At 47.1% G+C, this 27,489-nt stretch overlaps 11 protein-coding genes across 11 annotated transcripts; 7 read left to right on the top strand and 4 right to left on the bottom strand.

The window, feature by feature from the left end:
- Nucleotides 1-19: 19 nt before the first annotated feature.
- On the top strand, nucleotides 20-1,161 carry N7533_001776 (uncharacterized protein; the record flags this gene model as incomplete). The annotated part of the gene is made up of 2 exons (XM_057098426.1): nucleotides 20-601; nucleotides 661-1,161. The coding sequence occupies 2 exons, from the start codon at nucleotides 20-22 to the stop codon at nucleotides 1,159-1,161; spliced, it is 1,083 nt and encodes a 360-aa protein (XP_056963562.1).
- A 968-nt stretch (nucleotides 1,162-2,129) lies between these two features.
- On the top strand, nucleotides 2,130-2,387 carry N7533_001775 (uncharacterized protein; the record flags this gene model as incomplete). The annotated part of the gene is made up of 1 exon (XM_057098425.1): nucleotides 2,130-2,387. One exon carries the CDS (start codon nucleotides 2,130-2,132, stop codon nucleotides 2,385-2,387), a length of 258 nt encoding a protein of 85 aa, XP_056963561.1.
- A 1,417-nt stretch (nucleotides 2,388-3,804) lies between these two features.
- Nucleotides 3,805-5,509, bottom strand: N7533_001774 (putative cellobiose dehydrogenase; the record flags this gene model as incomplete). The annotated part of the gene is made up of 2 exons (XM_057098424.1): nucleotides 3,805-3,912; nucleotides 3,974-5,509. 2 exons carry the CDS (start codon nucleotides 5,507-5,509, stop codon nucleotides 3,805-3,807), a joined length of 1,644 nt encoding a protein of 547 aa, XP_056963560.1.
- A 2,200-nt stretch (nucleotides 5,510-7,709) lies between these two features.
- N7533_001773 (nuclear transport factor 2 family protein) lies at nucleotides 7,710-8,180 on the bottom strand (the record flags this gene model as incomplete). The annotated part of the gene is made up of 1 exon (XM_057098423.1): nucleotides 7,710-8,180. The coding sequence occupies one exon, from the start codon at nucleotides 8,178-8,180 to the stop codon at nucleotides 7,710-7,712; it is 471 nt and encodes a 156-aa protein (XP_056963559.1).
- A 4,176-nt stretch (nucleotides 8,181-12,356) lies between these two features.
- N7533_001772 (uncharacterized protein) lies at nucleotides 12,357-12,644 on the top strand (the record flags this gene model as incomplete). The annotated part of the gene is made up of 1 exon (XM_057098422.1): nucleotides 12,357-12,644. The coding sequence occupies one exon, from the start codon at nucleotides 12,357-12,359 to the stop codon at nucleotides 12,642-12,644; it is 288 nt and encodes a 95-aa protein (XP_056963558.1).
- A 1,118-nt stretch (nucleotides 12,645-13,762) lies between these two features.
- Nucleotides 13,763-15,402, bottom strand: N7533_001771 (uncharacterized protein; the record flags this gene model as incomplete). The annotated part of the gene is made up of 2 exons (XM_057098421.1): nucleotides 13,763-14,869; nucleotides 14,932-15,402. The coding sequence occupies 2 exons, from the start codon at nucleotides 15,400-15,402 to the stop codon at nucleotides 13,763-13,765; spliced, it is 1,578 nt and encodes a 525-aa protein (XP_056963557.1).
- Nucleotides 15,403-17,076: 1,674 nt separating this feature from the next.
- N7533_001770 (uncharacterized protein) lies at nucleotides 17,077-18,092 on the top strand (the record flags this gene model as incomplete). Its single annotated transcript, XM_057098420.1, has 2 exons — nucleotides 17,077-17,164; nucleotides 17,230-18,092. The coding sequence occupies 2 exons, from the start codon at nucleotides 17,077-17,079 to the stop codon at nucleotides 18,090-18,092; spliced, it is 951 nt and encodes a 316-aa protein (XP_056963556.1).
- Nucleotides 18,093-18,671: 579 nt separating this feature from the next.
- On the top strand, nucleotides 18,672-19,961 carry N7533_001769 (uncharacterized protein; the record flags this gene model as incomplete). Its single annotated transcript, XM_057098419.1, has 4 exons — nucleotides 18,672-18,717; nucleotides 18,790-19,064; nucleotides 19,150-19,530; nucleotides 19,605-19,961. 4 exons carry the CDS (start codon nucleotides 18,672-18,674, stop codon nucleotides 19,959-19,961), a joined length of 1,059 nt encoding a protein of 352 aa, XP_056963555.1.
- A 1,934-nt stretch (nucleotides 19,962-21,895) lies between these two features.
- On the bottom strand, nucleotides 21,896-23,397 carry N7533_001768 (NAD(P)/FAD-dependent oxidoreductase; the record flags this gene model as incomplete). Its single annotated transcript, XM_057098418.1, has 2 exons — nucleotides 21,896-22,753; nucleotides 22,807-23,397. 2 exons carry the CDS (start codon nucleotides 23,395-23,397, stop codon nucleotides 21,896-21,898), a joined length of 1,449 nt encoding a protein of 482 aa, XP_056963554.1.
- Nucleotides 23,398-24,016: 619 nt separating this feature from the next.
- Nucleotides 24,017-25,681, top strand: N7533_001767 (uncharacterized protein; the record flags this gene model as incomplete). The annotated part of the gene is made up of 1 exon (XM_057098417.1): nucleotides 24,017-25,681. One exon carries the CDS (start codon nucleotides 24,017-24,019, stop codon nucleotides 25,679-25,681), a length of 1,665 nt encoding a protein of 554 aa, XP_056963553.1.
- An 800-nt stretch (nucleotides 25,682-26,481) lies between these two features.
- N7533_001766 (putative 2-haloalkanoic acid dehalogenase) lies at nucleotides 26,482-27,207 on the top strand (the record flags this gene model as incomplete). The annotated part of the gene is made up of 1 exon (XM_057098416.1): nucleotides 26,482-27,207. One exon carries the CDS (start codon nucleotides 26,482-26,484, stop codon nucleotides 27,205-27,207), a length of 726 nt encoding a protein of 241 aa, XP_056963552.1.
- Nucleotides 27,208-27,489: the final 282 nt, after the last annotated feature.

Below are 27,489 nucleotides of genomic sequence, written 5' to 3'. Positions count from 1 at the left end.
GCAGGCGAAATTGTCCGGCATGTTCCCTCTTCCCGGAGCTCCTCGACAACAGCCCATGGACCCTTCTCGCCTCCAGGCTTTCATGAACCAGCCTGCAGGAGAGTCTACAGAGTCCACAGCCCTCAAGCCATCCAACTCCCGCCAATCCAAGCGTCTATTCGTCTATAATATCCCCCAGAACTCTACAGGAGACTCTGTTGTCTCTTTCTTCAACCTTCAACTGAACGGTTTGAATGTCATTCACAGCGTTGATCCTTGTATCTCCGCCCAAGTCGCCGATGACAAGTCATTCGCCCTTTTGGAGTTCAAGTCTCCCAATGATGCAACAGTTGCCTTGGCCTTTGATGGACTCACCATGGCTGACGGCGGTGACAAGGGACTTGAGGTCCGCCGACCAAAGGATTACATTGTCCCCGGTGGAGCAGAGCAGGAGTACCAAGAAGGTGTGCTCCTGAACGAGGTGCCAGACTCGCCCAACAAGATCTGTGTTTCCAACATCCCGCCTTTCATCCCAGAGGAGGCCGTCACCATGCTGCTCAAGTCATTTGGCGAACTCAAGTCATTTATCTTGGTTAAGGATGCCGCGACGGAAGAGTCACGGGTAAGTTTGCCTCCAACATCCTCGATTCTCAATGAGCGATTACTAATTGAATAAACCAGGGTATCGCATTCTGCGAGTATGTCGAGGCCACATCTACCCCCATCGCCGTCGAGGGTCTGAACGGCATGGAACTCGGTGATCGCCACCTGAAGGTATCCTACGCCAGTATCGGAACCACCCAGGCTGTCGGCCTGGACATGGGCGTCAACGCCATGTCCATGTTCGCCAAGACCACCTCCCAGGACATGGAGACGGGCCGTGTTCTGCAGTTGCTGAACATGGTCACTGTGGACGAGCTTCTCGATAACGACGACTACGAGGAGATCCTCGAGGATGTGGGTGAAGAGTGCTCTAAGTATGGAAAGGTCCTGAGCCTGAAGGTTCCGCGTCCCAGCGGTGGAAGTCGCCAGACCGCCGGTGTGGGTAAGATCTACGTGAAGTTTGATACCGAGCAATCCGCCACCAGCGCCCTTAAGGCTCTCGCTGGCCGGAAGTTCTCGGACCGTACCGTTGTGGTTTCTTACTTCGGAGAAGAGAACTTCGATGTGGACGCCTGGTAAAGATAAGAAAATGCTGCTTTCAAATGGTAACTGGGTTCTGCTTTTTTTCCTTCCCTTCTCTTATTCTTATTTGCTTCAGCCGACGGAGTCCCGTATGTATCATAGCAAATAGGCCCATGTCCACTTGATCACGATGGTTTAGATTGGACGTCGTCCTCAAAATGTAATATTTTGGCCTATTGGTTTTGCTCGGTTTTGGTCTTCAATTGGTCGATGTAATGGTATACATTCAAATTATAGAAACTGTAGGGTGTATTGTCGGATTCTCGATGTATCAACACGGGAAAATGAACCTGAGCCAGGACTCGTGAATGACGGCGATCAACTAGCTCATTCTGCCCAAAGTAGATTCCGACTTCTCGATGTTTTAAGGCATGTAGGCCGTGTCTGCATCCCTGGTCATTTTTGATGTCATTGGGTGGGCACTACCTAGCTAAGTGACACCCCATTTGGCTATCCGAACACCCTATCCTGTACATTTAGAAAAGGTGCTGTATGCGTTTTACCACGAGGTCGGTCCTAATTGAGATATAGTAGTACTAGTAGTTTATACATACTTACAAGGTTTTTGGCCACAAGGTGTGGTGCGGTAGATATGGCTAGTATAGGCCATAGTTAGCTTGTGCTAGTAAGGTTTACCCAATCAGATACCTAGGTATACTATTAGTTACTGAGATATTTAGTACTGGTAGATACCTTGGTAGCTACTCAGTTACCTACCCGAAGGTGAGAAAGTAGAATCCTGGCCTCCTACTGTATTTCGTAGTAGTACACATACAGCACCTTTTCTAAACACTAGACAGGATAGGGTGTTCAGATAGCCAAATGGGGTGTCCACTTAGTAGTGCCCCATTGGGGGGCTGTCAGTCGTACCTGCCTATTATAGTAATAGTTGGGAAGCATTGAGGTTGAACTTCGGGCCCTTGAGGAGACCTTGTAACCAATCCTCCAATTGACCTCCAACCATCATGGAACAACTACTCACCACTTTCTCAACTTTTGCGGTAATGTTACTTGTGAATGACTGCATTAATTGGTGTTTAGACAAGGCTGATATGTACAAGGCCCCGACCCCCAACGCCCCAATCCTGCGCCGGGAGGCCGCCGAGGAATCAAAGGATTTGGCCAATACTCTCGCAGAGATAATCACCAAAATAGGCTGGCAACATGATGTTGCGTTCCTGGGCTTTATCCTCCTGTACAAGGCAGGCGTTCGTGCTGTGTAGTTCCTCTACAATTGGGTACAGAGCTATACCCAGCTGCACATCGAGATCAAGAAAGCAAAGCAAGTATTTCTATACCCTAAGTGCACTGTTGATTTATGCAGAGTAGCATATCGGAGCCTTATGGTACAATGCACGTCGCTAAAATATGTACTGACTTGAAATATAGATCTCAAGCCGAGATCGCTCGAACGGACGAAAAGGCAACGGTGTGGCGGGTTCGCTTGGATTAGGAGGTTTTTCCAGTTATCTGTTAAGGTGTCGGTATCGTCGCATGAAGTCCTAGCTTTAGTTCTACCTTCCCGTTAGGGGAGGAACCTTAGCAATGCATCTATCTCTCCGGTCCCATCACAAGGATTGGGAGTTCTCAACGGCAGAGGAAGCGGGGACCCAATCGAAGAAACGGGAGATTGCGTTGCTCGCACAGTGGGCAAAGCAGAACATACCATAACAGGAATGGGCAAAACTCAAGGCGGATCACGATGCGATCATGCGCCTGAGCAAGAACCTATGGTAAGTTATAACTGATCTCTGAATGATTGCCGAAATTGCTGACATTTAAATTTCTAGAGCAATGCGCCCCGGGCTTTATTTTTTTTTGATTTTTGATTTTTAATTCTTGTTTTTGTCTAATTTTTGTCTAATTTTTGTTCAAAACTTCTTGAAAGGGACTTGAAATGAGACTTGAAATGAGACCGGTGGAGATGTTGACGGGACAGTGTGGCGGGTTTTCTGATTATGAGGCTTTTCCTAGTTATTTATTGAGATGTCGGTAGCAAGATGGCAACTCGTCACATCACGGAGTCCTAGTTTTAGTCCTACCTTCCGGTTAGGGGAAAGACCTCCGCAATACATCCATCTTTACATCCACTTTATACCTTATTGAACCATCGTTTATATACTATACGGTCCAGCCAATAGCATCAGGAGTTCTCAACAGGAGAGGCAATTTGCAGTTTCGGTGCCAATACGGTACAGGTTCAGGCAATGTCTAGGTCACCGCCTTCCAGGCGGATATACGGGATTAGCCCACTCTACCTAATACCACCATCATCCACTTCTACCATTACATTTTCATTACCGTACCATTTTACTGGGGTTGCAGTGCCTCTAGCCTCATTGAATTGTTTTGTGTGTGTTGTCTTTCAAGGTATATCCTGTATAATACCTAGGTATCATTATTAGTTTGTCCCAACCAATGACTGGTCAATACTACAATACTATAACTTTCGTCATGAGAATCTGCTCCAATATTTGTTCCTACACAGTATCGGACTCGGAACCAAATTCTATATTTACATTAATTCAAGGGGAACTTAGGGAAAGTATTCGATTTACTCCCTGGATAGTCTAAACGCTCTAAGAATACAAAAATATCTAGTTCGTGCTTTCACAAAGCCTCATGAAAACGGGGTTTGGTTTAGCACTGGGCCAGAATCCGCGCAGCAGCGGCCTCAGCAATAACCATGATGGTAGTCTGGATGTTACCAGTGGGGAGGTCGGGGTGAATACTGCCGTCGACGACGTACTAAAGAAAAGAGGATGTTAGCTTTTGCTGACGAGTTTTAGAATGTTTGATAGTAACTTACCAGGTTATCGGTTCCGTAGACCTTAGTGTTGAGATCAACAACAGAAGAACCACCCTTGCGTCCATCATCGGTACCCAGCTTAGCAGAGGTGGTGTAGTGGTTGCCGGAGGAGATGCTGTTAAGGATGGCGGTGACATTGGGCTTGGTGATGAGCTCGAGACCGGAACCAGGGGTGCTGATATCGCTGATCAGCTCCTTGACGAAGGCAGCAGCGGCCTGCTTGTCACCGGTGGTCTGCATGTAAGGAGACTGCTCGATAACGGTCTTCTGGTTGGAGTCCAGGCCCAGGACACCAGTGGAGGTAGCACCGTGGGTGAGGTAGGTTTTGATCTCAAGAACAGAGCCCTCGGCGGGAGCGCAAGAGCCCTGGTAGTAGCGAGTCTGGCCGTTCAGCTCGTTGGACGAGAAGAAGATGGCACGGTGCTTTCCTTGGGTTAGGAGGCCGCTGCTCTTTCCGTAGAGGCTGATGTCCTTGCGGTCAGTGCCGTTGACGATGGCATCGTAGTCGGGGACACCGAAGGAGCCGTTGGTCTGGACATTCAGGGTAAAGATAGGGTGATCACGGAAACCGAGACCAACGGGCAGGTCGAGCCACTGCTTCTTGGGAGGGACGTTGATGCCGCTGTTCTTGGCAGTCTCGATTTGCTTCTGGGGACCGATGCCGGAGTTGAAGAGGAGACGGGGGGTGGAAAGGGCGCCGGCAGCGAGAACGACATTGCCATTACGGGCAAGAGTGATGATCTCGGTCTTGCCGGAGGAAGTCTGGACCTCGACGCCGGTAATGTGGCTGCCAGAGCGCACAACACGGATGACCTTGGCGCCGAGCTGCAGGGTGAAGTTATCCTCCTTCTCGGCCAGAGGCAGGTAAGTGCGGACGGGACCGGCACGCTTCTGGTCCTTGATATTCCAGGAGGGATAGCTGTAGACCTTGTGCTTCTCATTGGGCTCGGAGATCATGTCGACGGACTTCCAGCCGATGGTGCTGAAGAACTTGGAGAGAACAGAGTACAGACCCTGGTCGTAACGCTTGCCATCAGCAGAAGGCAGAGTTGTACCAGGGTTGCGCTTGTAAAGACGCTCAGCAGCGGGCTTGAGATCCTTCCATTTCCATCCCTCAGGCCAGTTGTTGTTGTCGTCGAAATCGTGCTCGGGAGGGTGAACGAAGACCATATAGTTCACGGTGACGCCGCCACCGAGAACACAGGCGGCCATTCCCTCGGTGTCGGTACACATATATTCCTCCCATACAGGAAGGCTACCAACATCGGCAGACAGACCGGGCAGGTCAATCGATGTGAGGTCCTTGTTCCAGGTGAGGGTCTCGTTGGAACCGGTAGCGACGGTGGGACCAACACCTCGCTCGAGAAGGAGGACCTTCTTGCCAGCCTCGACGAACCGCTCAGCGGTGATGATACCAGCGGGACCACCGCCAACAACAATGAAGTCGTAGTAGTTGTTCTTGAAGCTGGATGCAGATGCCAGACTTCCGATAGCGGCAACTAGGGCTGCTTGGCAGCCAACTTGGAGAAACCGCATCTTGTTTATAAAAAGACAGTTAAAATTGACAATTGAACTATACAAAGAAAAAGAGAGAGCAAAAGCCGTTCAGATCAAGGGGCTTCAAGGCCTTTTCAACTCGGTTCTTTTCCGGAGCTTTTCCTTCTTCTCCATCTACCAAACCCGGTGGCCTGTCACTCGGGGATTTAGGGACCCGGACCAAGATCTCCATATTGTGTCATATTTTGCTCTTGGGGGAGTGCCCACCTTCCATGTCTGGCATAGATAGTTTGTCACTTTCTGACCGTAGATTAGCGATCTTCTCATAAGCAACTAGAACAATGGATGAGGTGGGTCTTTGTCTGTGTTTGGAAATGAAACCTGCTTCAGCCACTCTAGGCATGAGTGATAGGCAGTGGATATAACCCGATGAAGGATAGTCCATTTCGATAAGATGGCGCCGTTGGGCACCGTCAGAGGCGCATTTAAAGAATCCGTCTCCACTGTTTGGCATCCAGGGCGGCCGAAAGGGCCTGCCGAGTCTCCACAGGCTTCCCAGGCGGCCAGGATCCGACTCTTATTTGCTTAGCCGCGCCACTTTGAATTCTCCTAAGCCGGTGATTAATCCGTTTGAGGAAAGATATCAGGGGTCTCACTCTTGAAACAGGAAGGGATCGGTGAAACTAGTCTTCCACTTGCGTTATCTGATTGAGATCTTTCGCGCAGTCCAAAGTCTCTGTCAAAAGTAATAGAATAATCATGGATCTGCTCCGTAGTGACGCGCTCGCTCTACGCGATCTATCATGCCGAACAGATCGTCTTAGATGCATGGTGCTAGCAAAGATAAAGTAGGAGGGTTCGCGGATCAACGCGGGTCGACAAATTTTTTTGGTATTTTTTCTTCACTGCCGCAGCAGGTACCCGCGGCTTGCTCGGCAAATGCATTCATTCAGGGGCCATAAGATTCGAGAGCAATTTAGACTTGGAATTATGAAACAAAAAACATCCCCCTCGCTTCCAAACCCTGATCAGAATCCAAGAGGCTTATGTCGCATGAGGCAAAACGGGTGTTCTGGAAGTGGAAACGGATACGGTCATTTTGTCCATTGACTTTGAAGCCATGATAAAAGTATAATAACAGCATAATTCAGAGACCATAATTATTTGGCTACAGCTATGTGCACATAAAACAATGATCATGTTCTTCCTCTTAATCCAGAAACCGCCCAGCCGGCGAATGCTCGGCACGAGGAGAAACGCGGCGTCGGTTTCAAGCCCCGCTTCTGCCTTGTCTAATTTGCCTCTTGCAGCGACTTTAAATTCCAAACCGCGAGAAAATTATACGACATGACAGACCAAGAGCTAGGATTTCTTATGGCAGGTTAAATCTCGCTGCCCGGAGCTAAAGGTTCTTAGAAAAACCGAGACGACAATGTTCCCCGAGCGCCTCTGATATTTTATTGCCGCCATTTTTGCCCTGCCAAGATACGCCCCAAAATTCCAAACTCGAGATTCATCAAGGTTTCCGATATAGTAATTGGGGTAATGAGCCTCCGACTAAGACCCTGCCAGAATTCTAGGCCCGGGAGAAGGATTATACATTCATTGTGTTAAGCCTTACACAGGGTCATCAATTATTGAGAAACTTCTAGATTGGCCATTTCACCCATGCTATCAATTCTTCCAAGTTCATTCTTATACTCTAACACCAAGTTTTCGATTTTATCATCAATCGTCATCGTCCTGAGCCCTGGGTTGGCCAGATGGCGCTACATCGATGTCGCTTATATTCTGCGCTACAGCATACAATGACACTACTCAGCTTTGCAGGGCAGCATTTTCTCTAGCAATGCGCATATTGAATTTATATTATACCTAAGCACTCCTGAGAAATTCCCAGCTGGCCGTTCAGCATAAAATATAATTCGCTTGCGATAATGTACGATAATCTATTACTTCCGTAGACAGTCAAATAGACAACTGGTAGGGGGCGGATGTTCATTTCAGTATTCGGCAGCAGTGATATTATCGATTATGGACTTCAACTACTAGCACATTTATGAGCACCTGGTAGGCAAAAAGTGACAATAGATTAGATCTGCTTTGCAGCATCTGAGACTGAGGCGGCATTGATCGGGGCGTATCATAGGGGAATCTCACTAGTGAATCTTAAAAGCCCTGAGAATCGCAACTCAAATTCCTCTCGCCTGGTATACACTTGGGCAATACTAGTAAACTTCTAGTCTCTTTTCACCTGCAAATTCTTGCGCGCCCGAGTCATCAACGCCCTCAGTCTCTCGGTTCCTTTACTATCCAAAAACTCAACAATATCCACAATCCTCTCCTTGCTCTCGTCCAAAGTGAAGATGAAAATGTATTCGCCTTGATAGGCCCACTCCTCTTCAGTGAGGCCATCATCTTTACATCCCTCCCTAAATTTTGCTTCGCTAGTAGCCCAGATAGTCACTTGCCCTTTATCGCCATTCTCGAAAATTTCCTTGGGAAAAACGGGGAATTCTGCGAGGACCTCCCGTAGCCCTTCCAGATGACTGGCGAATACGTTTGGGCTCATGGGTTCGGGTGGAGAGAGGGAGGCCGGGGCGAATCTGTGAATGGCGGTCGGCGCCAGAAAGGCGAGAAAGATGTCCGGTGAGAGTGTCTTGAATCCTTCAAGGTATGAGAGGGCCGTTTTGCTTGATTTGGATGACATCTTGATATAAAGACGTTTTTTTTTCGATATAGAGGGAGGTTATCTCGAGCGGAAAACTGGAAAGTTGAGCTTCAAGTTACTAGCAGCGGTCAGCACCATCGAATTTCATCGTCATAGCTCTTAGAGCTGCCCAAATGTGTGGGGTTTGGCGAGTTTCGGGTGTTAGGCGGATAAATATTCTTATCTCCGACATCTTCCCATAGTAAGGTGATATACGGTGCGGAGATTATGGATGGGGACTAAAAGCACTGGGAGATGATTGGGCTTTGGAGAAAGAATGATTATATTTATGCTCATCCTTTGTTGTAATGCTAAAGAAGGGAAGTTTTTATCGAAATAATTCTACTTAGTTAAGGATGTGCTTACCTACCTAGTGAAAGATGGGAATGCTCGCTGGCTGTCTGTCAAGCAGACGGGTCGATCGCAGAGAGACAAAACCACCACACACAGTATGTAGGCGAGTAGGCAAGGCAATGACCACTGAGACAAAACCTCCTCAAGCATCCGAGCCTTCATAAACAGTACACTGATACCGCTGCCGCCGCAGGAAAGAAAAAGGCCGCATCGTGACACTTGACAGGTGAGTGTTCCTAGAATGCTATCGCGCGAACTAAAAGGACAGTAGCTTCTAAGATTGAAATATACCAGATTTTTTATATAGACTTAGAACTTACAAAATTTTCAGAATGATCGTACGACAGAAGCTTAGCGCAGTCTGGTCCTGAAAAACATGAGCAGTCTACCCTGTGGGGTAAATTCTGCCCATACTTAAGAAACCCTTACCGCCGAGCAGTCAGGTAGACTGCTCCAGGTCCCTTGGGTTGGGGGTTGTTTCGCTATCAATATCTTTACTTCCCCTACTTTTCCTAAGTTACCTTAGTATCTTTTATTATTCTTTCCCTATCTTAATTCTATATCTCTAGATTGAATACCCCTATAGCTAATGACAGCGATAGGAGTAACAGTGGTTTATATAACAGGCCAAGGCCCGGCTGATATTACGTGATGGCACGTAACCTTTTTCCTACCAGGATTCTAGTTACTCATAGCATTAAATTGGAGGCCCGAAGGACTATGGTTCCTATTTTTGAACACCCCCTAATATCCTCATAGTAAAAGATCTACGGGTTGTGTATCCTGTATCCTATCTCCAAATATCTTAGCTCGCACAAAGACTTATAAAAGCGACACTAGTGCTAACCTTTCCTTTCGAGCCGATTCACACCCCACACGGCAGTCCGCCTTGGAGCCCTCGTATAATACATTGTATACGGTTGTTAGAAGGTGTCGCAGGAAATAAATCGTTGCAGCACTTGACAATTTTGAGGATACCGATATTGCTTAGGGGAGCTGCTGTAATGGTAACGAGGAGTAACGAAATCACCAGCACGAAAAAAAATTTATTTCCAAAGGCAGACATATCTTGAGAATGGTATTTCTCCTGTGTAGTCAAATCGAAATATGGATTATTTTGCTCAACATGTAGATCGATAGGAGGGCATAACTTATAACTTTTGAGAATAGTCTATGACGATAGTCTTCAGTTGGTAATAATGTATTGAGCGGCAAATTACTTGATCTAGAACGCTTTGGGCACTTTATACTTTACAAGAATGAATGGTTACGCTGGAGATTTCCTTTGCTGAACGGTAATATATACTAGACTAGTACTTTTCCCGCGCTGCTAACTGTTATGCCATCTTTCCATAGTATTAGTTTACAATCTGCTATAAGCCGATATAATGGTTTATTTCAATGATGACGAAAAAATCCAGACTAGCTACACTTAATATACAGACCATGGAGGGTAAAAAGATAAAATACAAAAAAGAATGTCCCACAATGAAACATTACTACCGGTATATGTATAACCTAAAATAACTTATATGACGTCATCACCAATCCTTTTTGTGAACCCAGATAATCTACTACTACTACTACTACTACTACTACTACTACTACTACTACTACTACTACTACTACTACTACTACTACTACTACTACTTCTGTACAACTTCTTCGAGAACTACGCGCAAACTTGCTTGAACACGGAGGACTGCCAGGAGAGTATGGTAGAGGGTGACTGTTCGGATGTGCACATTTACGGTCTCAGCACCAAGACTGCCGTCAACATGGTCACCTCGTCTGCTGGCAAGTGCATGGTCCCCCAGAAGCCCGACACAAGTAACTTCTGCTCGACCATTGCTCGTTTCGAGCAGCCTGTCTAGACCTTTCTTCCTTTCTCTCCTGTTCTCGTCGGATGGTTTGGTCCAGTCTTTGCTTTTGTTTCATTATTTCTTCTTCTCTTTCACCCCAGCCTTCTTCTATACCTCATCTGGAACCTGTCTCTTCGCAGGATTCTGATTGTCACTTTACTTCTCTTTTCTAGACCTTTTGTATTGCCAGCGGCTATCATATCATGGAGTTGGATGGGCGTGGATAGGTGGGAAATGGGAAAATCATACACATAGTCGATCAAGACAGGGTTCTCGTTGGGAGGTTCGCATCTCGGGATTCTACTTGATACCATGGGAAGTATTTTTTGGTCGATAGATTTCTCGTTCTTCTCGTTTTTATGAGAGTCATTGATAGACATTTCATTCCATATAATGATACCACACTCTAGAAAACCTCATCTGTAAGACATCATTTCTTGGTAGTGAGGAATAATCATCTGGACTAACAACTTCAGCCAAGCTCTTTAAAAATATATTAAAATTTGTGCCAGGACTGGGATAAAAGTACGCGAATAGTACAGTGGCAGCTCAAAAGTCTGAGTCTGGAAATTAGAAAAACCACACAGCAGGTATGCTTCCACTTTTCGTTTTTTGAAAGGTCTTTTTTAAAGGTCATTCAAATCGTCTTTCATGATAGCTTAGACATCAAGTTTGAGACTATAATTCAACTTGTGATTAACAAGATTATTCTCAAGGATCACATTGAATAGTATTTGTGTTAATAATATCTATAGTTTGGTGCTGGTTCAAGAACATGCATCGGCAAAAATATCTCACTACTCGAAATGACGAAGCTCGTACCCCAGCTTGTGCGTCGGTTTGACTTTGTTCCTGCAGGTGACAGTGAGTGGAAGACTAGTAGCGGCTGGTTTGTCAAGCAAAGTATCGATGTCAAGGTCATTGAGAGGACGTGAGACCGGAATGTCTGATAGTTCTGAAATTGGCCATGTGGCTACATTTAGCGCAGAATTGGAAATATGATATTTTGATCGATACCATGTTTTTTTCGGACATCAAAGGACATCAAATTTGCTATAGAGAGAAAATGGATCTTATTCAATAGGTATTCTAATTTGTGGGCTTCTGGAGTGTGTGGAGTGAGAGCTTTCCTGTAGATAAATTGTAACGTTCCGTCCAATTCCGGTTCCGCGGAACGGTCAACAACGACTTCGGCACTTGTTTCGCTATAGAATTTGGGAGGAAATTAAAATAAGTTTTATGTATTAACCTTATCTACAGGGGTATTGCTAGCTCAATTGACCTCAAACTTATTAGCTACTGTCTCGCACATATAATTATGGCTGATACTACGCTCAAAACCTGTGACGCAAACGACCAAATCATCAATTGGATTGAACAAACTCAAGGAAATAATGAAGAATGCGTATTACTACCGCAAATAATGACAGCAGTTTTACTGATTTCTCGCTATAGAAACAAGACTCTCATCAATTTCAGCACCGATGCCATAGAGTATAGAAGCATCAATCGCTTTTCCAAAATCACAGGGGTCGGATTTCTTTTCCTTCATGCATAATGCCTGAGTGTACGGAAATGAGGCATAGCATGAAGAGAGGTTTGAAAGAGCAAAAGACTCCATATTGCGGAGGTTGTTAAATAGGATTATTAGGTAGGGGCGATTCATAAGATAGTAGTTGATCCCAGCTCGGGGATGCTGTATAACATTTCAACAATTCGATAATTTGACATTCAAAACCACATATTTAGTCTAAATAAGCTTGGAGCCTTCTTTCCAGTACTTCGCTCTTGCTACCGTATTCGTGCGTCCAATAAAGCAGACCGGCCGCTTTGTACGGCATCCACAGCTTCGGATAACTTTGTCGCCAGTTCCTCGACAGTGCTTGCGCTTCCCGCCCAAGATTTAGCTCCAGATGCACCTTGTGCAATATTCGCGTAGTCCGGATTGGGATCGAATGATATGTTCAGTTCTTTGTTGCTGACTTGGGACCTAGTGAATCCCGAGAAACTGTTGAAGAGTTCTAGTTTCCCGCCAACATGTTTCGTTCAAGGAACAGTGGATGTGGTTGTTAATGCGAAGTTTTCGCAGTGGGCTTATGCTGAGTTACAGAAGAATGGGGTGCAGAGTGAGTTGTACCTTGTTGAGGAGATGGCTCATGGGTTTGATGCTAGGTTGAAGCGCGATGATGCTGCCTTCGCGTCTATTCAGAAAGGCGTGGAGTTTCTTGCGCGACATGTCGTGGGTTAATGTGGAATGTGAGCTTTCTGGTTGACCTGTTGTCGAAGATGACCCGAGTATAGTCGTATAAATTTTTCAATGTTCAAGAGTTGTTAATGAAACAGAGAGTAGTGCACAAAGCGACATCGTCGACATGTGCAGTGACATTATACAATTGGGATATGCAAGACGATCAAAAAATAGACATGAATCTTCAACCCCGCTTAAAGCTCTTTCTTGAGGAAATTCTCCGGCTTGTGGGTAGTCTCATAATCAACGTGCACATAAGCACGGGGCTCGCTGGAATATTATTGGCACAAAGGCGACAGAATGTGTTTCGTAATCGTGGTGTCCAAAGGAAACCTCAAAACGGGGCACCACGCCCGCTATGACGTAGGCGAATTTTATTCTACTTACAACTCGTCCCCAACTTTGTTCTTCCTACACAGCCAACATGGCTGTCGCTGCCACTCTCGTGCCCCAGTCTTGCTCCTTATAAAAAAGGCAAGGCAGTGGATTAGATAATGCGCTTTCATGGGCGTCACGTCACCGCATGGATTCAAGTGGCTCTCATCCGGATTCTCACTCTGTCCGTTGGTTTATTAAGTGATGCTTCAATGGTCATGTCATTGAGGGGAGTTGTTTGTGTGTATTGTGTTGCATGTCTAAGATACAAGTGAAGTGAGAGGTAGAAACCTTGAAATGGCCCTGTGGATGAATTTGTTGAGGGCGCGTGCCTGCCATGTCTAGATAGCTTTCCTCTCTCTCCCATCCATATCACCATCTCTTTCCCACACATTTAACTTCTTCCTAGTGGCAGCTTCTTGACACAATTGAATATCATAATTACAAACAATAAGCATATCCGTTCATTCCATGCAACTTCTGCACTCGAGCCCCCAAGCTACCTTGGCCCCGCATTTGCCTGGAGAGCAGTCCCCGGCGAGAGTTACCATTTTGAGTTAGATTTACAGATAGGCCCACTTAATCATGATCTAGGCTTAATGATCTACAGCAATGAAAATATGAGGAAATTGCATGTAAAGTTCCAGATTTCGCTCTCTATCTATCTATTGTAATAATCTAAATCTAATACCAATTGTGGTTTCATACTAAAGTACCCCGCTGCATTCCCCGATCTCGCCCATCTATACTTGATCCGGGGTCTGGCTTTGCGAATTCAGCTTGAGCGCCTTCTGTTTTTGACGGGCAAAATCGACACCGAAACCATGTTCAAATACCTCGCGAATATCTTCGAGGGTCATTCCTTTCACTTCGGGGTAGCAAAAATAAACTCCGATCCAGCCGAAGAACGAAACCGCGGCATAGAAACCGAAAGCGCCCGACGGCGTGATGTTTTCCATTTGTGTAAGAAAAGTGGAGGAGACGATGACATTAGAGCCCCAGCAGCTCATTGTCAAAAGCATTGTCCCGACAGCACGAACTTCGATAGGGTAAAATTCGGAAGACATCCAGGCGATATTACCAGCTCCGACGGAGTAGAACGCAACGAATACCACCATAGAAACTAAGACCAAGTCTGCAGCCCACCCGGTCTTTTGGGAAGTGATTTCAAGACTCGGGCTGAGCGGTACCCAATGAAAGCATATTGCTGCGCAGGCCATTGCTGCAGCCATTACCCACAGCGTATTCATGAGGATCTGTCGACGACCAACACGGTCAACCAGGAACAGATTGATCCAAGTAAAGATCCAATTTGTCGCGGCAATGATAGTGCCCACTGCAATCGGCTTGTCAAATCCAACGGCAGCAAAAATCGTGCCGGAGTAATATAGGATTGAGTTGAATCCACCTAGCTGAGAAATTGCCATGAGTCCACAGGCTGCGAACATGGCACGGAAATTTGATCCAACGACGTATAGCTGTTTGATTTGCCACCACAATGCTCTGTCCGTATTTTGATTTGTTTCCACGTGGAGCGAAATATGCTGGACCTTCTGCTGAACCTGGAGCTCGGTTCCATCAGGGAAGATCCTTGCAATAACCTTTGCGGCTTCATCTCGCTTCTTGTGGTAAATCAGTTGTCGTGGTGATTCTGGACAGAAAGGAAGGAGGAAGCAAAGAATTACTGCCGGCACTGCACCGATTGCAGCCATATATCGCCATCCCTCGTTGACGTTCGCAAATGCAGCTCCGATTCCATAGCTGACGAGTTGTCCGGTTGTGATTGATAGGTTGTCGAGGCTTATCATACGTCCACGATATTTTGCCGGTGCCACTTCTGCTATGTAAAGCTGTCAAGGTCAGTAGTTATTCAAATAAAGATTATTAGCATTGGAATTGTGCTAGTACGTACCGGTACAATCATAGCCGCAGAACCGACCCCTAGTCCCACAACCGCCCGCCCGACGGTCATTTGGGCGATAGAGAAGGAAGAAGCTTGGATGACAGCGCCGAGGACGAACAAGACGCAGCCCGTATATATGCCCATCTTTCTCCCATAACGGTCGGCACATAGACCGGCCACGACGGCACCGATAAAAGCACCGCCAGAGGTGATCGATGTGACCAATTCCTTCTCACTGCCATTGAGGGGTTTCCCCAGACCATCTCCAAGATATACAAGAATACCTGATATGATGCCGGTGTCGTATCCGAATAAAAATCCTCCAACAGCTGCTGTCAGTGAGACTAGCCAAGCATATTTGCTGCACCTGGTATTTTCAATGGTGTCCAACTCAACAATAGAGGAGCCTTCGACATGCTCAGCCAAATCCTTGATATCTTCGTCGTCTGAATGGGAACTCTTTCGACTAAGGCCGCTCATTTTGGGCCGTGGGTTACTCGGAGGGTGTACAAAAAAGGAAAAACAAAGTATGAAAAGAAAAACCAAAGGCGAAAGAGAACTTCTACCTCTCGATTATTCCTCTTCTTTTTCTATCTGAGGGGTCTGTTCTCATTATGTCTTCGGATGCAACTCGTTTAAATGGTATAGCTCCCAACTAAATTATGCATGTCGACGTCGAGTGTGCCTGGCTCGCTGGATTAGCGAGGGAACTCGGCCCAAGTCCGTGTGAAAGTATCCAATAAACAGGCTTGGAAGTGGGGAGGCAAATGCTCCGCCCCCAGAATGCCCAGTTTCAACCCCGCACTCCCGCGACTTCTGGGGTGTGGAGAGGGTAAATGGTCAATTCTCGCCGAGCTTGCCATTAATTAATACTTCTACTAGCCGTCTCCGTCAACTTCAATTCCCTTCTTCAATCAGCCTTGCGATATTGCATAACCCTCCAACAATGCGGCGGAACAAGACTGTTCCTTGGTGAGCCCCACACCATCTGCATGCTTCACCAATCACCATAGACTAATTTACAACAGCCAGGAGTGCCGAAGTGAGTGGCACATCACGTCTCACTTGCTAGAAAAGTGATGGGTCCTTAAACTGACTTGCTCTACCTTTTTACTCTAGACAGACATGTAAAATGTGAGTGTATCCACGCATTCATCCAGCTTGCAGTCACTGACCCAACCCACTCTAGGCGACGGCCAGAAACCCAAATGCCAGCGTTGTGAAAAGAACGGGTCCTCATGCCTCTGGCAGGGCTCTCCATCGGGATTTCGCCATGGCTCCAGTGCCAGTGCCCGGTATGATTTCGCCGATGACCAGCCTTGGCTGCCCATTGGCCAATGTGTGTTGATCCCCTTGTGCCAGCAGATCCCCGAGATGTTGCATCATTCACGGATATCGGGCTCTGGCATTGCCGATTACAGTTGCTGACTCGGGCCGCAGTGGATTACAGTTATGTCGATGAAACAGCCGACATAGCCAGACATTACTCAATAGATTCGAGCTGCGAATCGTCATTGCCTTGGGCACCGGCGAGACGCCAGAGCATGGCTTCGCCGGATCATCAAGTTGCCACAGAGCTCTCTATATTGAAAGATCCCTCTCGGTCGCACTCTTCTGAAGCCTTTCTATCATTGAATCGGCCCGAAGACGCTTTGACCTCTTTTTCGCCGTATCAACCCTTGCAATCATCGCCGGATGGGCATTCCTCCATTCCATCCGCCTCCCCTCACTTTTCACATAGCAGCAATGCCTCACCCGGGTCGAGAGATTTCATTATAAATTCCTTTGATAATAGGTTGCCGAGTTTGAATGAGCATGAAGCATGTCTCATGCGGTACTTTGTTGTCCAACTTGCTCCCTGGGTAGGATCATCCCGTCTAGCAAACTTTGAAAGCTAGCACTCCTTGCTAACGCTTGCGGCTTCATATACAGTTCGACTTATGCGATGGAGAAAGGCATTTTGCCTGCACCGTACCTCTAAGAGCCAGAACGTGTCCTCCATTACTCAATGCCATTTATACCGCCTCTGCAAGACACCTGAGCCGAATCAAAAAATATTATCATGGAAATCAAATCCATTATGGGGGCAAAGTCCTCAAAGACCTAACCCCCGAGACCGCGATTCACTATCACAACGAATGTATCGCGAATCTTATGGCACTATCGGGCCACTCGGGTGAAGCCCAAGATGAGAACCTACTAGCTGCTGCGGTGATTCTTCGTTTTTATGAAGAAGTGGACAGTGAGTCACCTTCCCCCACTTGTGTATCGATTTCATTGATGAGCTTCTAAACAATCCCCCAACAGTGCCATCAATAGGTGAAGGCACAGAGAGCGCACTAAGGGGAATCCAAATATTTCTCGATGCCCAAGCCCCATCTGCAGTAGCGGGTTTCGGCCTTCGGCATGCAGCCTATTGGATTGCACTTAGACAAGAAATCATCACAGCATTCAGTAAACAGCGCCCATTCCGGCTACCATTAGGGCCGTGTGAGCCATATCGCTCTTTTGAACCTGCAGACGATTACGTCTGGGCCGATCGCCTCGTAATCCATTGCGCCGATGTATTGCAATACTGCTTTGGATCCGAGGAAGAAGGGACGCCTCAAGATCAACACCAATCCTCCAGCACCGGGGTCCTGCACCCCACCCCGGTAACCGACATGCGCATAGCACGCTACGATGAACTTGTCTTGTTTGAAACCCTCTGGACAGAACTTGGTCCGCCGAGTTTCAAACCCATCTACACGCACGAACCGGATCGCTCCCTTGGAGAAGTCTTTCCGGAGTTATGGTATTTGAATAATTGCCACGTCGCAGGGCTGCAATTTTTCGAGCTGGCCCGTATTCTCCTCGTTGTTTATAACCCCAAACTACCACGTCTCGGACCTAGCCAGCGTACTGCGATGCGGTCGGTGGATCGAAAAGTGCGGTCAATGGTGTTGCGACTTTGTGGGATGGCGCTCTCTAATCAGCATAGTCCTCCGGGTCTGGTGACTGCTTCGGTTGCGATTGGAATGTGCGGTGATCGTTTCACCGATCGTCTCGAGCAAGAAGCGCTTCTGGGTATTTTGACGAAGCTTAAGGATGAACATGCGTATCCCACGACGAGTATGCAGGAATTGCTGAAAGGGGCTTGGGGATGGGATGGGTACGATGGGTTAGAATAGCCATTTGGACATAAATTATATGACTCAAAGTCAATCAATCCACCACATTACCTAGGCATTCCGTCCACATTCACGGAATCAGCTGTCGATAGCTGTTACCGCGGAAATCTTACCCCAATGGAATTGATGCGGAGAAAGCTCCACTGGATGCGATTGACGACACTGCACGAATTCAACTCTGCGGGAATTCACACCAGCCCAAGAGAGGAACCCTGATTCCGGAAATTTCACTATGCGCCCGACAAATTTCGTGGTCCCCGTGGGCCATGCTTAGGCCACTAAATACTCGCCTTGGGTTGTTTCTGTGCGGGGAAGTGGAGGTGGAGACGCATGTGGGACATCTGGGGCAACTCTCGCCGAACATCCTTCGTTGAAAACCTACTTGATCGAGTAATACTACTAACCACATTCAGATACACGTCGGCGAAGAACCTGGAGCATCTCCGATGAGGGGCGGGGACGGCGATCGAGCTGTGACAATGTCTATATAATGGGCAGTGCATTCCAGCATGGGCTTCTTTTTCCAAATCATCTCGTTTTTCTCAATCAACCTCATAATTAATTATACTGACCCTCACCATGTCTGAGAAGCTCCAAGTCGCCGTCGCGGGTATTGGTCGCATGGGTAAGGCCTCTCATCCGGCAACTTGGAAATTCAACAACTTTCCCTAGAGCTTCACTAATTGCTGCTTCTTAGGAATGCGCCATGCTCGCCACTTCGCCAATTTCACTCCTCGTGCCGAGCTGATTGCCGTCTGCTCGCCTGTCCAAGCTGAGCTGGATGCCGCAAAGGCAGAATTTGGAAATATTCGCCTCTACAAGGACTATGAGCAGATGCTGGAGCAGGAGAAGACTCTCCAGGCCGTTGTCGTTGCCAGCGCTACCACTGTCCACGCGGAGCAGGCCATCAAAGCTATTGAGCGTGGTTTCCATGTCCTTTGCGAGAAGCCCATCAGTACCAGCCCTGAGATCGTGAGTACTCAACCCAGCCATTTTCCCCATTCCGTCGAGTTTTACTCCAGAGAAATGCCGAATTAACAGCGTCTTCCTCTAACAGTCCCAATCGGTCGTCGACGCCTATAACACCTCCATCAAGAAATTCCCCAACCAAAAGGTCATCTGTGGCTTCTCGCGTCGTTTCGACGCTTCATACCGCGATGCCTACCGACGCACAGCCAACGGCGATATCGGTACACCATCTGTCTTCCGCTCTCAGACCTGCGATAAGCTCGATCCAAGTGGCTTCTTCGTCGCGTACGCCGAGTTCTCCGGCGGTATCTTTGTGGACTGCTCTATTCACGACATCGACTTAGCACTTTGGTTCTTCGGCGAAGACAGCAAGGTCAAGAGCGTGACTGCTATCGGTATCACTGCCGTGCAACCCGACCTCCGCAAGCACAATGACCGAGACAATGCCCTGGGAATTATCGAGTTCTACGTAAGTTTCTTCCACCGGCCAATCCACCTTGAATCTTCAAGCATTTTCATCGGGTGCTAACACGTTATAAACAGGGTGGCAAGATCGCTCAGCTCTACTGCTCTCGCATGATGGCCGCCGGCCAAGAAGACTGCACCGAGATCTTCGGCACAAACGGCAAGGTCGCCGTCAACACCCAGCCTCAACTTAACCTGGTTAACATTTACGAGCCTACCGGTATCCGCCGCGAGATTCCCCCTGACTATTACGGACGTTTCCGTGAGGCTTTCATCACCGAGGCAAACGAGTTTACTGCCTCTTGCCTTGACAACACTGCTCCTCCTCTCAGACTCGACTCTGCCGTGCGCGCTGTCACTATTGGATGTGCTCTCCAGGAGTCTCTGATCTCTGGAAAGAAGATTGAGTTTGAGGAAAAACGGAAAGCGGGTTGAGGCTTCGAAGCTGTGAAAAGAATATGAGTAAACGAATCTTATGGTGTTGTAGATAGAAATTTTATACTTGGTCGAATAGAATTTTTTTATGTTGAAACTCAACTTTCCTTTTGATACGAACTCAAGAACATGAGACATGATCAGTAAGCCTCTATGATTCTGGGTGACAGATGGTTTACAACATTACGGCTTAGGCGCACCTATCACGTCAACATTCAACCCAAATTGACAGGCTTGCCTGTCCTATCTACTGGTAATCGAAGTAGTGGCAGCATTCTCCTGAGGAGTTGTTCTCACCCTCCCCCGTTTACCGATAAAACACATACATACGCTGTATCAGATCATGCGTTTCGCTAGGATTCTACCTATCTGGGGACATAGACAGTTCTTGGTTCGGATTTTAACAGTCTGGGCAGAGCGAGTTGAGTCGGGTGATTGGGTAGTCACGGAAGATGGTGTCACTACTGGGATGGGGAAATTCAAGGGTGCCGACATGCCTGATCATTGAGAAAAGTACTACTAGTACCTAGGTATACTCCAATTTCCTGGCAATGGTCTCGTGATCGTCCTGCATTTATAAGCAAGTACACTGCCATTTTGAGAATATGTAACTCTGATCTATTAGACCAGTCGCGAAAAAAAGCCACTGCGGATGAGAAAGCTTAAGTGAGCGCCTCCTTCTTACTTTGTCCAAATCATGGCTTAGCATGATCGAATTCGGCGCAGAAATCAAACTAAATTGAGGGACTTGCCTGGCTTGGCTAAGAGTCATTGGTTGGATATTGAGACCTGGGGAAAGCTGAGGTCAGATGTGGCGGTTAGGCATTGGCTACTCAAAGGGTAGTCTCCCTTTAGGCAGGAATTACGGCTCAGTGGACAGGTAAGATAGCCCAGGCAGTAAGACTCAATACACCGTATGATAGGTTGGTGCGTTGTGGATTCTGTTGAGGGCTCCAGACATAAAGATTGAAACTGAATCTCCGGGCCAGCCTGGCCAAGTCTGATATGATTGGCCAACATTCTTGTACATATAACCAAGTAAGGTGCAATACAATTGAATAATATTCAATACTCTGCAATACAGCTCTGGATGAGAATCCGATTCAACCTCGGAATTCAATTCAGAATTTCATTAAACTTATCCAGCCAAACCTTCGTACCTAAAAACTATGTAAACAGACTCTCCATCAGGGACCAGAACATGTCGCGACATGCATACCTAGGTATCCCTGTAAAAGCGCCCGGCGGCCTTCGAGTCTCATATTGACATACCCTGATTCCTTCTGTTGGCCTCGTGCATTGTCTCCCCTTAATTTCCAGGCCAGTCTCGCTGCGCGCGATATCATCAGACAAACATTTAAGGTTTGATATGAATGAGGAGTAGTCGAGGCTATGCAGATCTGAAATTATGGCTCGGCCCCAGAAGTTTCAGCCGCACCACGCCCGATTCTGAAACTCATTAATGCGGGAATTTTTACCACCTCTCGTTCTTATTGGCTGGAGGTGACATGCATATACCTTCAATCGTAGAGCTGCCCAGGCCCTGGCTACATAATAGAACCGGCTCAGCGATAAGTTTGCATATGGTTTAGTTCTCCCAAATGCAATTCTGGAAGTCTTTGGGGTTAAAATAGCTGTAATCGTCATAATTCCTGACAGAATATTGAACATAGAGGGAGAACCAAATCGGAGTGATTGTCTGCTAACAACAGCAATATTCTAAATATTGAATAGAAAAATCTTGCACTATTTTGAATGATCAATGGACTTGGGCTTAGCATATCGCTCTACTAAATCATTTGGTGTGTTTGGTAGACAGCCAGTATCAGATTTTCGGCCAAATCCTAGACCATATACGACTAAAATATATCTTCAAAGCGCCTGAAGTAATTTCTTTATTAAATGATCAAATCTGCGAATTAAATGTACAGTCCTTAAGGCTTGGTGGCTGGAAATTTACCACTTCCCAAAATATCACCATCCTCAGTCTTCCCATTCAAAGCACGGTCGATTCGGAATTGGGAAGTTTGAAACAATCGAGGCATGCTAGTTTGTTCGAAAGGAATATCTTGCATGATCATCTTGGCCAGTTCCTTCGAAGATAGCCAGATCACCGGCATACCATGGCCATTGAATCCCGCAAGGATATATTGGTCTTTATCACTGCCAGGGACACTGCCAATATGAGGGTTGGAGTCATAGGAGTAGCCCATTACTCCAGTCCAGATCTTCTCGATCTTGGCTCCGGTGTTCTCCCATCCTCGATATGTTGTCTGCATATAGTTCTTGTAATAGTCCTTGGCAGAATCTATGAGAATGCTATCGTCCACATTGTCGTACCACTGGTCCTCGTGCTTCCGGAATACGGCCGCGGCACCTCCCACGACGATACTGCCGTCAGCCCGTGGAATCAGATATGAAAGGACGTTGTCTTCAGTTCGATTAATATATGAGTTGTTGAGGAGAGGTGGCGTCACTCCATCAGGGACTGTGATGTGGCAGCATATGCCTTTGCATGGGACGATATTTTTTCTGTACTGTGGGAGGAGAGATGAAACATATGCATTGTTTGCGTAAACAACCTTCCCAGCACGCATCTTGCCTCGAGGGGTGTCGATGATATACCCAGCTCCTGTCACGGTGTCGGCAGTCACTAATGTAACGGGCGTATTGGTCTGAAGATTGACACCAGCATCAACAATCAGCTCGACTAAATGCATGATGAATTTGTAGGGCCACATTGTCCCTGCAGTGAAGCTGGCACAGGCTTTGGCACCTTTCACACCACAGATCTAAGAAGATGTCAGCTTCTTCATTTGTTGAGAGAAACCCCTGTCACACTTACTCCTTCCGCATTATCATTTGCATAGAAAACAACATCGTTCATATACTCAAAGTCTCTGGCAACCATTTGGTCATATACAGATTTAGCCTTCTCGGCAGCCTCTGCGTTACACCAAACATCGATCGATCGGGCCAGAGTAAAATCACAATCAATCTTTTCTTGCTCGATAATCTTCTTCACGGCGCTTAGATTCTTGATCTCGAATTCGGCTATTTCAGCCCCTGCTCGATCTCCCGCGCGGTCAATGTATGTGGGAATGTGACCATAAAAGTCGGGTCTGGCGTGACCACCGTTTCGACCAGTTGCGCCCGAGCAAGCTCCGCGAGCTTCTAAAATGGCGATTGACTTATTTGAGCCGCCATGATCCTTGACGAGGTGGTAGGCGGTACTGACACCAGCGTAACCAGCACCTATGATGACAATATCACTGTACTCGGGCAGTTGTTCTGTTGAACGGTGGTCATGCAGCTTGTGCTTGGTCGTCTGCCAAATGGTCTCGCCAGGGTTGCTGACTGGGAGACATTGAGGAGTCCCTGCGGTTTGCAGGGGATCTCTTGTTCGAGTTGGCAGTTCTTCTGTCCGAGAAGGCATGGTGGAGGGAGGGGTGAATGATCACGAATTTAGATGGAAGAATCATCAACAGATGACACGGGTCAGCGCTCAATTAAGTTCCCCGTAAGTTTGATGGAGTTGAAGTGGCTTTATCACGATAGTCCTTTTTCAGGAGGGTCATATGGCCCCGGGTCCGGAGCGGAGACCGGAGTTGCTTATCTGCAATCTTGAGTGGAAAGAGAAAAGTGGAAACTGAACCTGCCTCGGCCATTTCCCTCGCACTCAACAAGAAGTTTGGTTGACCGGACCGGACTTGCCCTTTCGGGTCTCAACTTTAAAGTCTAGTTGAGACGCCAGGATGCACTTCCCCGCATGAAGCCACGTCTTGGGAATTTGACACCACCCGCTAAACCTCCTTTTGTCTGCAAGATAGTCGACTTGTTATCTAGCCGGTGGGAATCCGGTTACCTGAACCAACGATAATCGGGCGATTACCAATGGATCCAAGACGACCTGCCTCCAAACATTGTTATTGGCGCCAACCAATTGCTAGCAGCGATACGCATGAAGATGAAAAGCAGTACATATTTCCCACGGCGACTCAGATACCAAATCGACTTTCTTTGAGAAAACTCTACTTCATGCTTAGTCTTTAACCATGACCACTTCTGCGATGTCGGAAGACCAGTATATTCACAATATTTCTTCCAAGGAGAAATATCCCAACTACAACGCCGGGATGACCAAAGAAATGGACGAGGAGAATGCGGCCGGGCAATTGGAAGAAATCAATAACTTCCAACAAGGACTCCACCAGCGGCATATCCAGATGATCGCCCTCGCTGGCACTGTTGGCACGGGTTTATTCCTCAGCTCCGGTCGTGCTATCGCCCACGCGGGTCCGTTAGGAGCCTTTTTGTCATACTCCATTATCGGCCTCGCTGTCTCAAGTGTGGTGTTTGGTGTTGGAGAAATGGGTGCGTTAGCTCCTCTTCAAGGAGGCGTTATTCGATACTGTGACATCTTCTTCGATGAGGCACTCGCATTTGCCAATGGATGGAACCAAATATACTCGTATATTGTGTCTATTCCGTCTGAACTGGTCGCTTGTGCTATCATTGTCGAATTTTGGATCACTGTCAGCAGTGCTATATGGATCACTGTTTTTGGTATCATCATGGTTATCACAGCACTGCTCTTCGTACGCATATACGGTGAACTGGAATTCGCCTTTTCAACTCTCAAAATCATGTTGATTATCGGTATCAACATCATGGCTCTAGTGATCACCTGTGGTGGCGCACCAAATCACAAAACCACAGGTTTTGAATTTTGGAAGGCGCCATATGGTCCCTTTGTTCAATATCTCGGTATCAAGGGCTCACTTGGCCGTTTTCTCGGATTTTGGACCACATTCAGCAACGCCCTCTATGCTTATTCAGGCATTGAAAATATTACCGTTGCTGCTGCAGAGACCAAGAATCCCCGACGGGCTATTCCAATGGCTGCACGACGTATATTTGTTCGAATCCTGGTCTTCTATGTAATCACCATATTCACAATGACTTTGGTTGTGTCATCTGCCGACCCAGATCTTCTTTCAGAGTCAGGAACAGCAGCCCAGTCTCCTTTTGTTATCGCTGCCAGGAGTGCCGGTATTAAGGTGGTGCCATCGATCATTAATGCGATTGTCCTGACCTCGGCTTGGTCTTCGGGTAACTCTAATATGCTCGGAGGGTCTCGAATCCTATACGGATTGGCTATGCAAGGCCATGCACCTGCCGTCTTCAAGCGTCTCAATCGCTTCTCGATTCCCTATGTCGCCGTCGCCCTTTATGGTGTCTTCATGGCCCTCGGATACATGTCTCTCTCTAGTGGTGCATCAACCGCCTTTACGTGGCTTCAGGACTTGGTATCCATATCAACACTCGTCAATTGGATAACTCTACTGATCGTCTACCTTCGCTTCTTATATGGATGCAAGAAGCAGGGAATCGATCGCAAGCAAGAGTTACCATGGGCAGCTCCATTTCAACCGTATGGAGCATGGTTTTCTTTGGTCATTTTCATCCTTCTCTTCTTCACTGGGGGCTATTCTACCTTCCTTAAGGGCCATTGGTCAACAGAGACCTTTATCAGCTCTTACTTCAATCTTCCTTTCATCATTATTGTTTACTTTGGGTACAAGTTCTGGAAGAAAACGAAGATCATTCCATTGACGGAAATCCCTATTCGACCTTTCATTGAACATTATCGACAGAACCCTGAGCCTGAGCCAGCTCCGAAGCGCGGGCTTCGGCGACTGAATATTCTGTGGTCCTAAACCTGGTCAATCATATAGCAAATACTATTCTTAATTTCACTACCTAGACTTATATCAGTAATCCTTACCTCGTATGTCTCGATCAACCCGTAGACTTGTCATCATGGGTCAGTCAAACCCAAGACAATTATTAATACCATATATCATGAGATTTTCAACTGGTTCAGCCGCATAGTACCAGAGGCCAACGGCAAGAGCCGCCTCTCAGGACATTAAAAGTAACAATTGTTACGGCTAGCCGTGATAATAGACTAGGTAGCCCAGCTAGAATAGTAGTAGATAGTGGTTACTTGAACCACCTACGAAATCGGAGAGACTGTAGGCTTGTTACCGAGTTCCCTATCCCGCCAAGCCTAAACACGAAAAGAAAGACATAAGACCGAGACCTGATAAAATGAAGAGGCTCACCCTGACCCCCAATTCCCTTTACTAAGATACCTGACCCATGATTAAGGATAAACTTAGAGTTTGATAATAAACTCCGGTGTCCCATGAGATAAACCGGACCGGAGTTACCAAATCGGGAATAGCCTCCACCGGATCTCGCGATAACATTTTCGGTGCGGGGGACCATTCACAGTCTTTTCTTATATGGTTGGGAAGCTTATCTTTCTACATGAAACCATTACATTGCAATCGAATCAAGAAAGCTCAATTATACCAGGTTACGAAATCTCCCCAGTCCCGAGAAATCCAATTCAATTACTCTTTCCTGAACCCCTCATAACCCCGCAACACAAGCATCAGCAACGACCAAGTCAATTCCTCCTCCTCACTTCCCTTCACTTCGTTCGACCGCAATGCCTGGTCAAAAGCACGTCGTTTTCGACGTAGTTGGCACATGCGTCTCATTTGACGCCTTCTACAATGGCATCGACAAAGTCATCGGCGAACGCCTTTTAGCCCGAAATATCACAGCCCGCTCCTTCGGATTCACTTGGATGACAGCAGCAGAGCTGGAATTCACCTTTCTTTCCATTTCGGAGCGCTACAAGCCATACAAGGAAGTCATGCTGGCACTCTTCTTCCGCACACTATACATGATGGGCGTCGAGGACCCTCGGTCTTTCGCCACGGAGTCTGAGAGAAATGCGTGCGCGCAGAGTTACTCTGATCTCGAGCTGCGCCCCGGAACGAAGGAATGCTTCGCTAAGCTTCGAGACGCGGGGTTCACGGTCTGGTGTTTGACGACTGGAGATGTGACGCGCGTGCGAGGGTATTTCCAGCGCGGGAGTGTCGATATGCCGATTGAGAACTTCCTTAGCTGTGATACGGCTGGTATTGCTAAGCCAGCACTGGCGGCGTATAAGCCTGCTTTGGCTCGGTTCAAGGAAGAGGATGTGAAGTGGTTTGCGGCGGCGCATATGTGGGATGTTTCGGCTGCTGTGAAGGTGGGGTTCCGGGGTGCTTATTGCACTGTTTATGAGAAGGAGTCCTGTGCGGAGATATTTGATGTGGAGATGGAAGTTTTGGAGCACAGTTTGCCTGCGATGGCGGATAAAATTATAGCTGCGTCATCTCAATAGGCTTGTACAAATGTGAACAGATTTCAATTAAAAATGTAAAGTGTGACCTAGATGAGCAAGCTCAATCTCTTAGCAATGAGATACTCCCAGGACTGAAAACTCACATATAGCCAGGTCTAGTGACTCTGACCTCAATCTGACTGGCCGCTATCTAATAACTAGTCACATCTTGCTATTCTTGCTCTTCTCCTTCAAGTTGCGTAGCGAACGGGTATCTCCATCGCCTGCAGTGTTCATAGCACTAAGTCTTTCAAGTTAGTAGGCCTCTCTCTTATGATACCA

Source organism: Penicillium manginii (assembly GCF_028828005.1).
Source record: "Penicillium manginii strain IBT 31320 chromosome Unknown utg000002l:1.0-5564898.0:1.0-5567710.0, whole genome shotgun sequence".
Taxonomy (NCBI): Eukaryota; Fungi; Ascomycota; class Eurotiomycetes; order Eurotiales; family Aspergillaceae; genus Penicillium; species Penicillium manginii.
The sequence above is the reverse complement of the archived record's forward strand: the minus strand, read 5'-3'. Positions and strand labels throughout refer to the sequence as shown.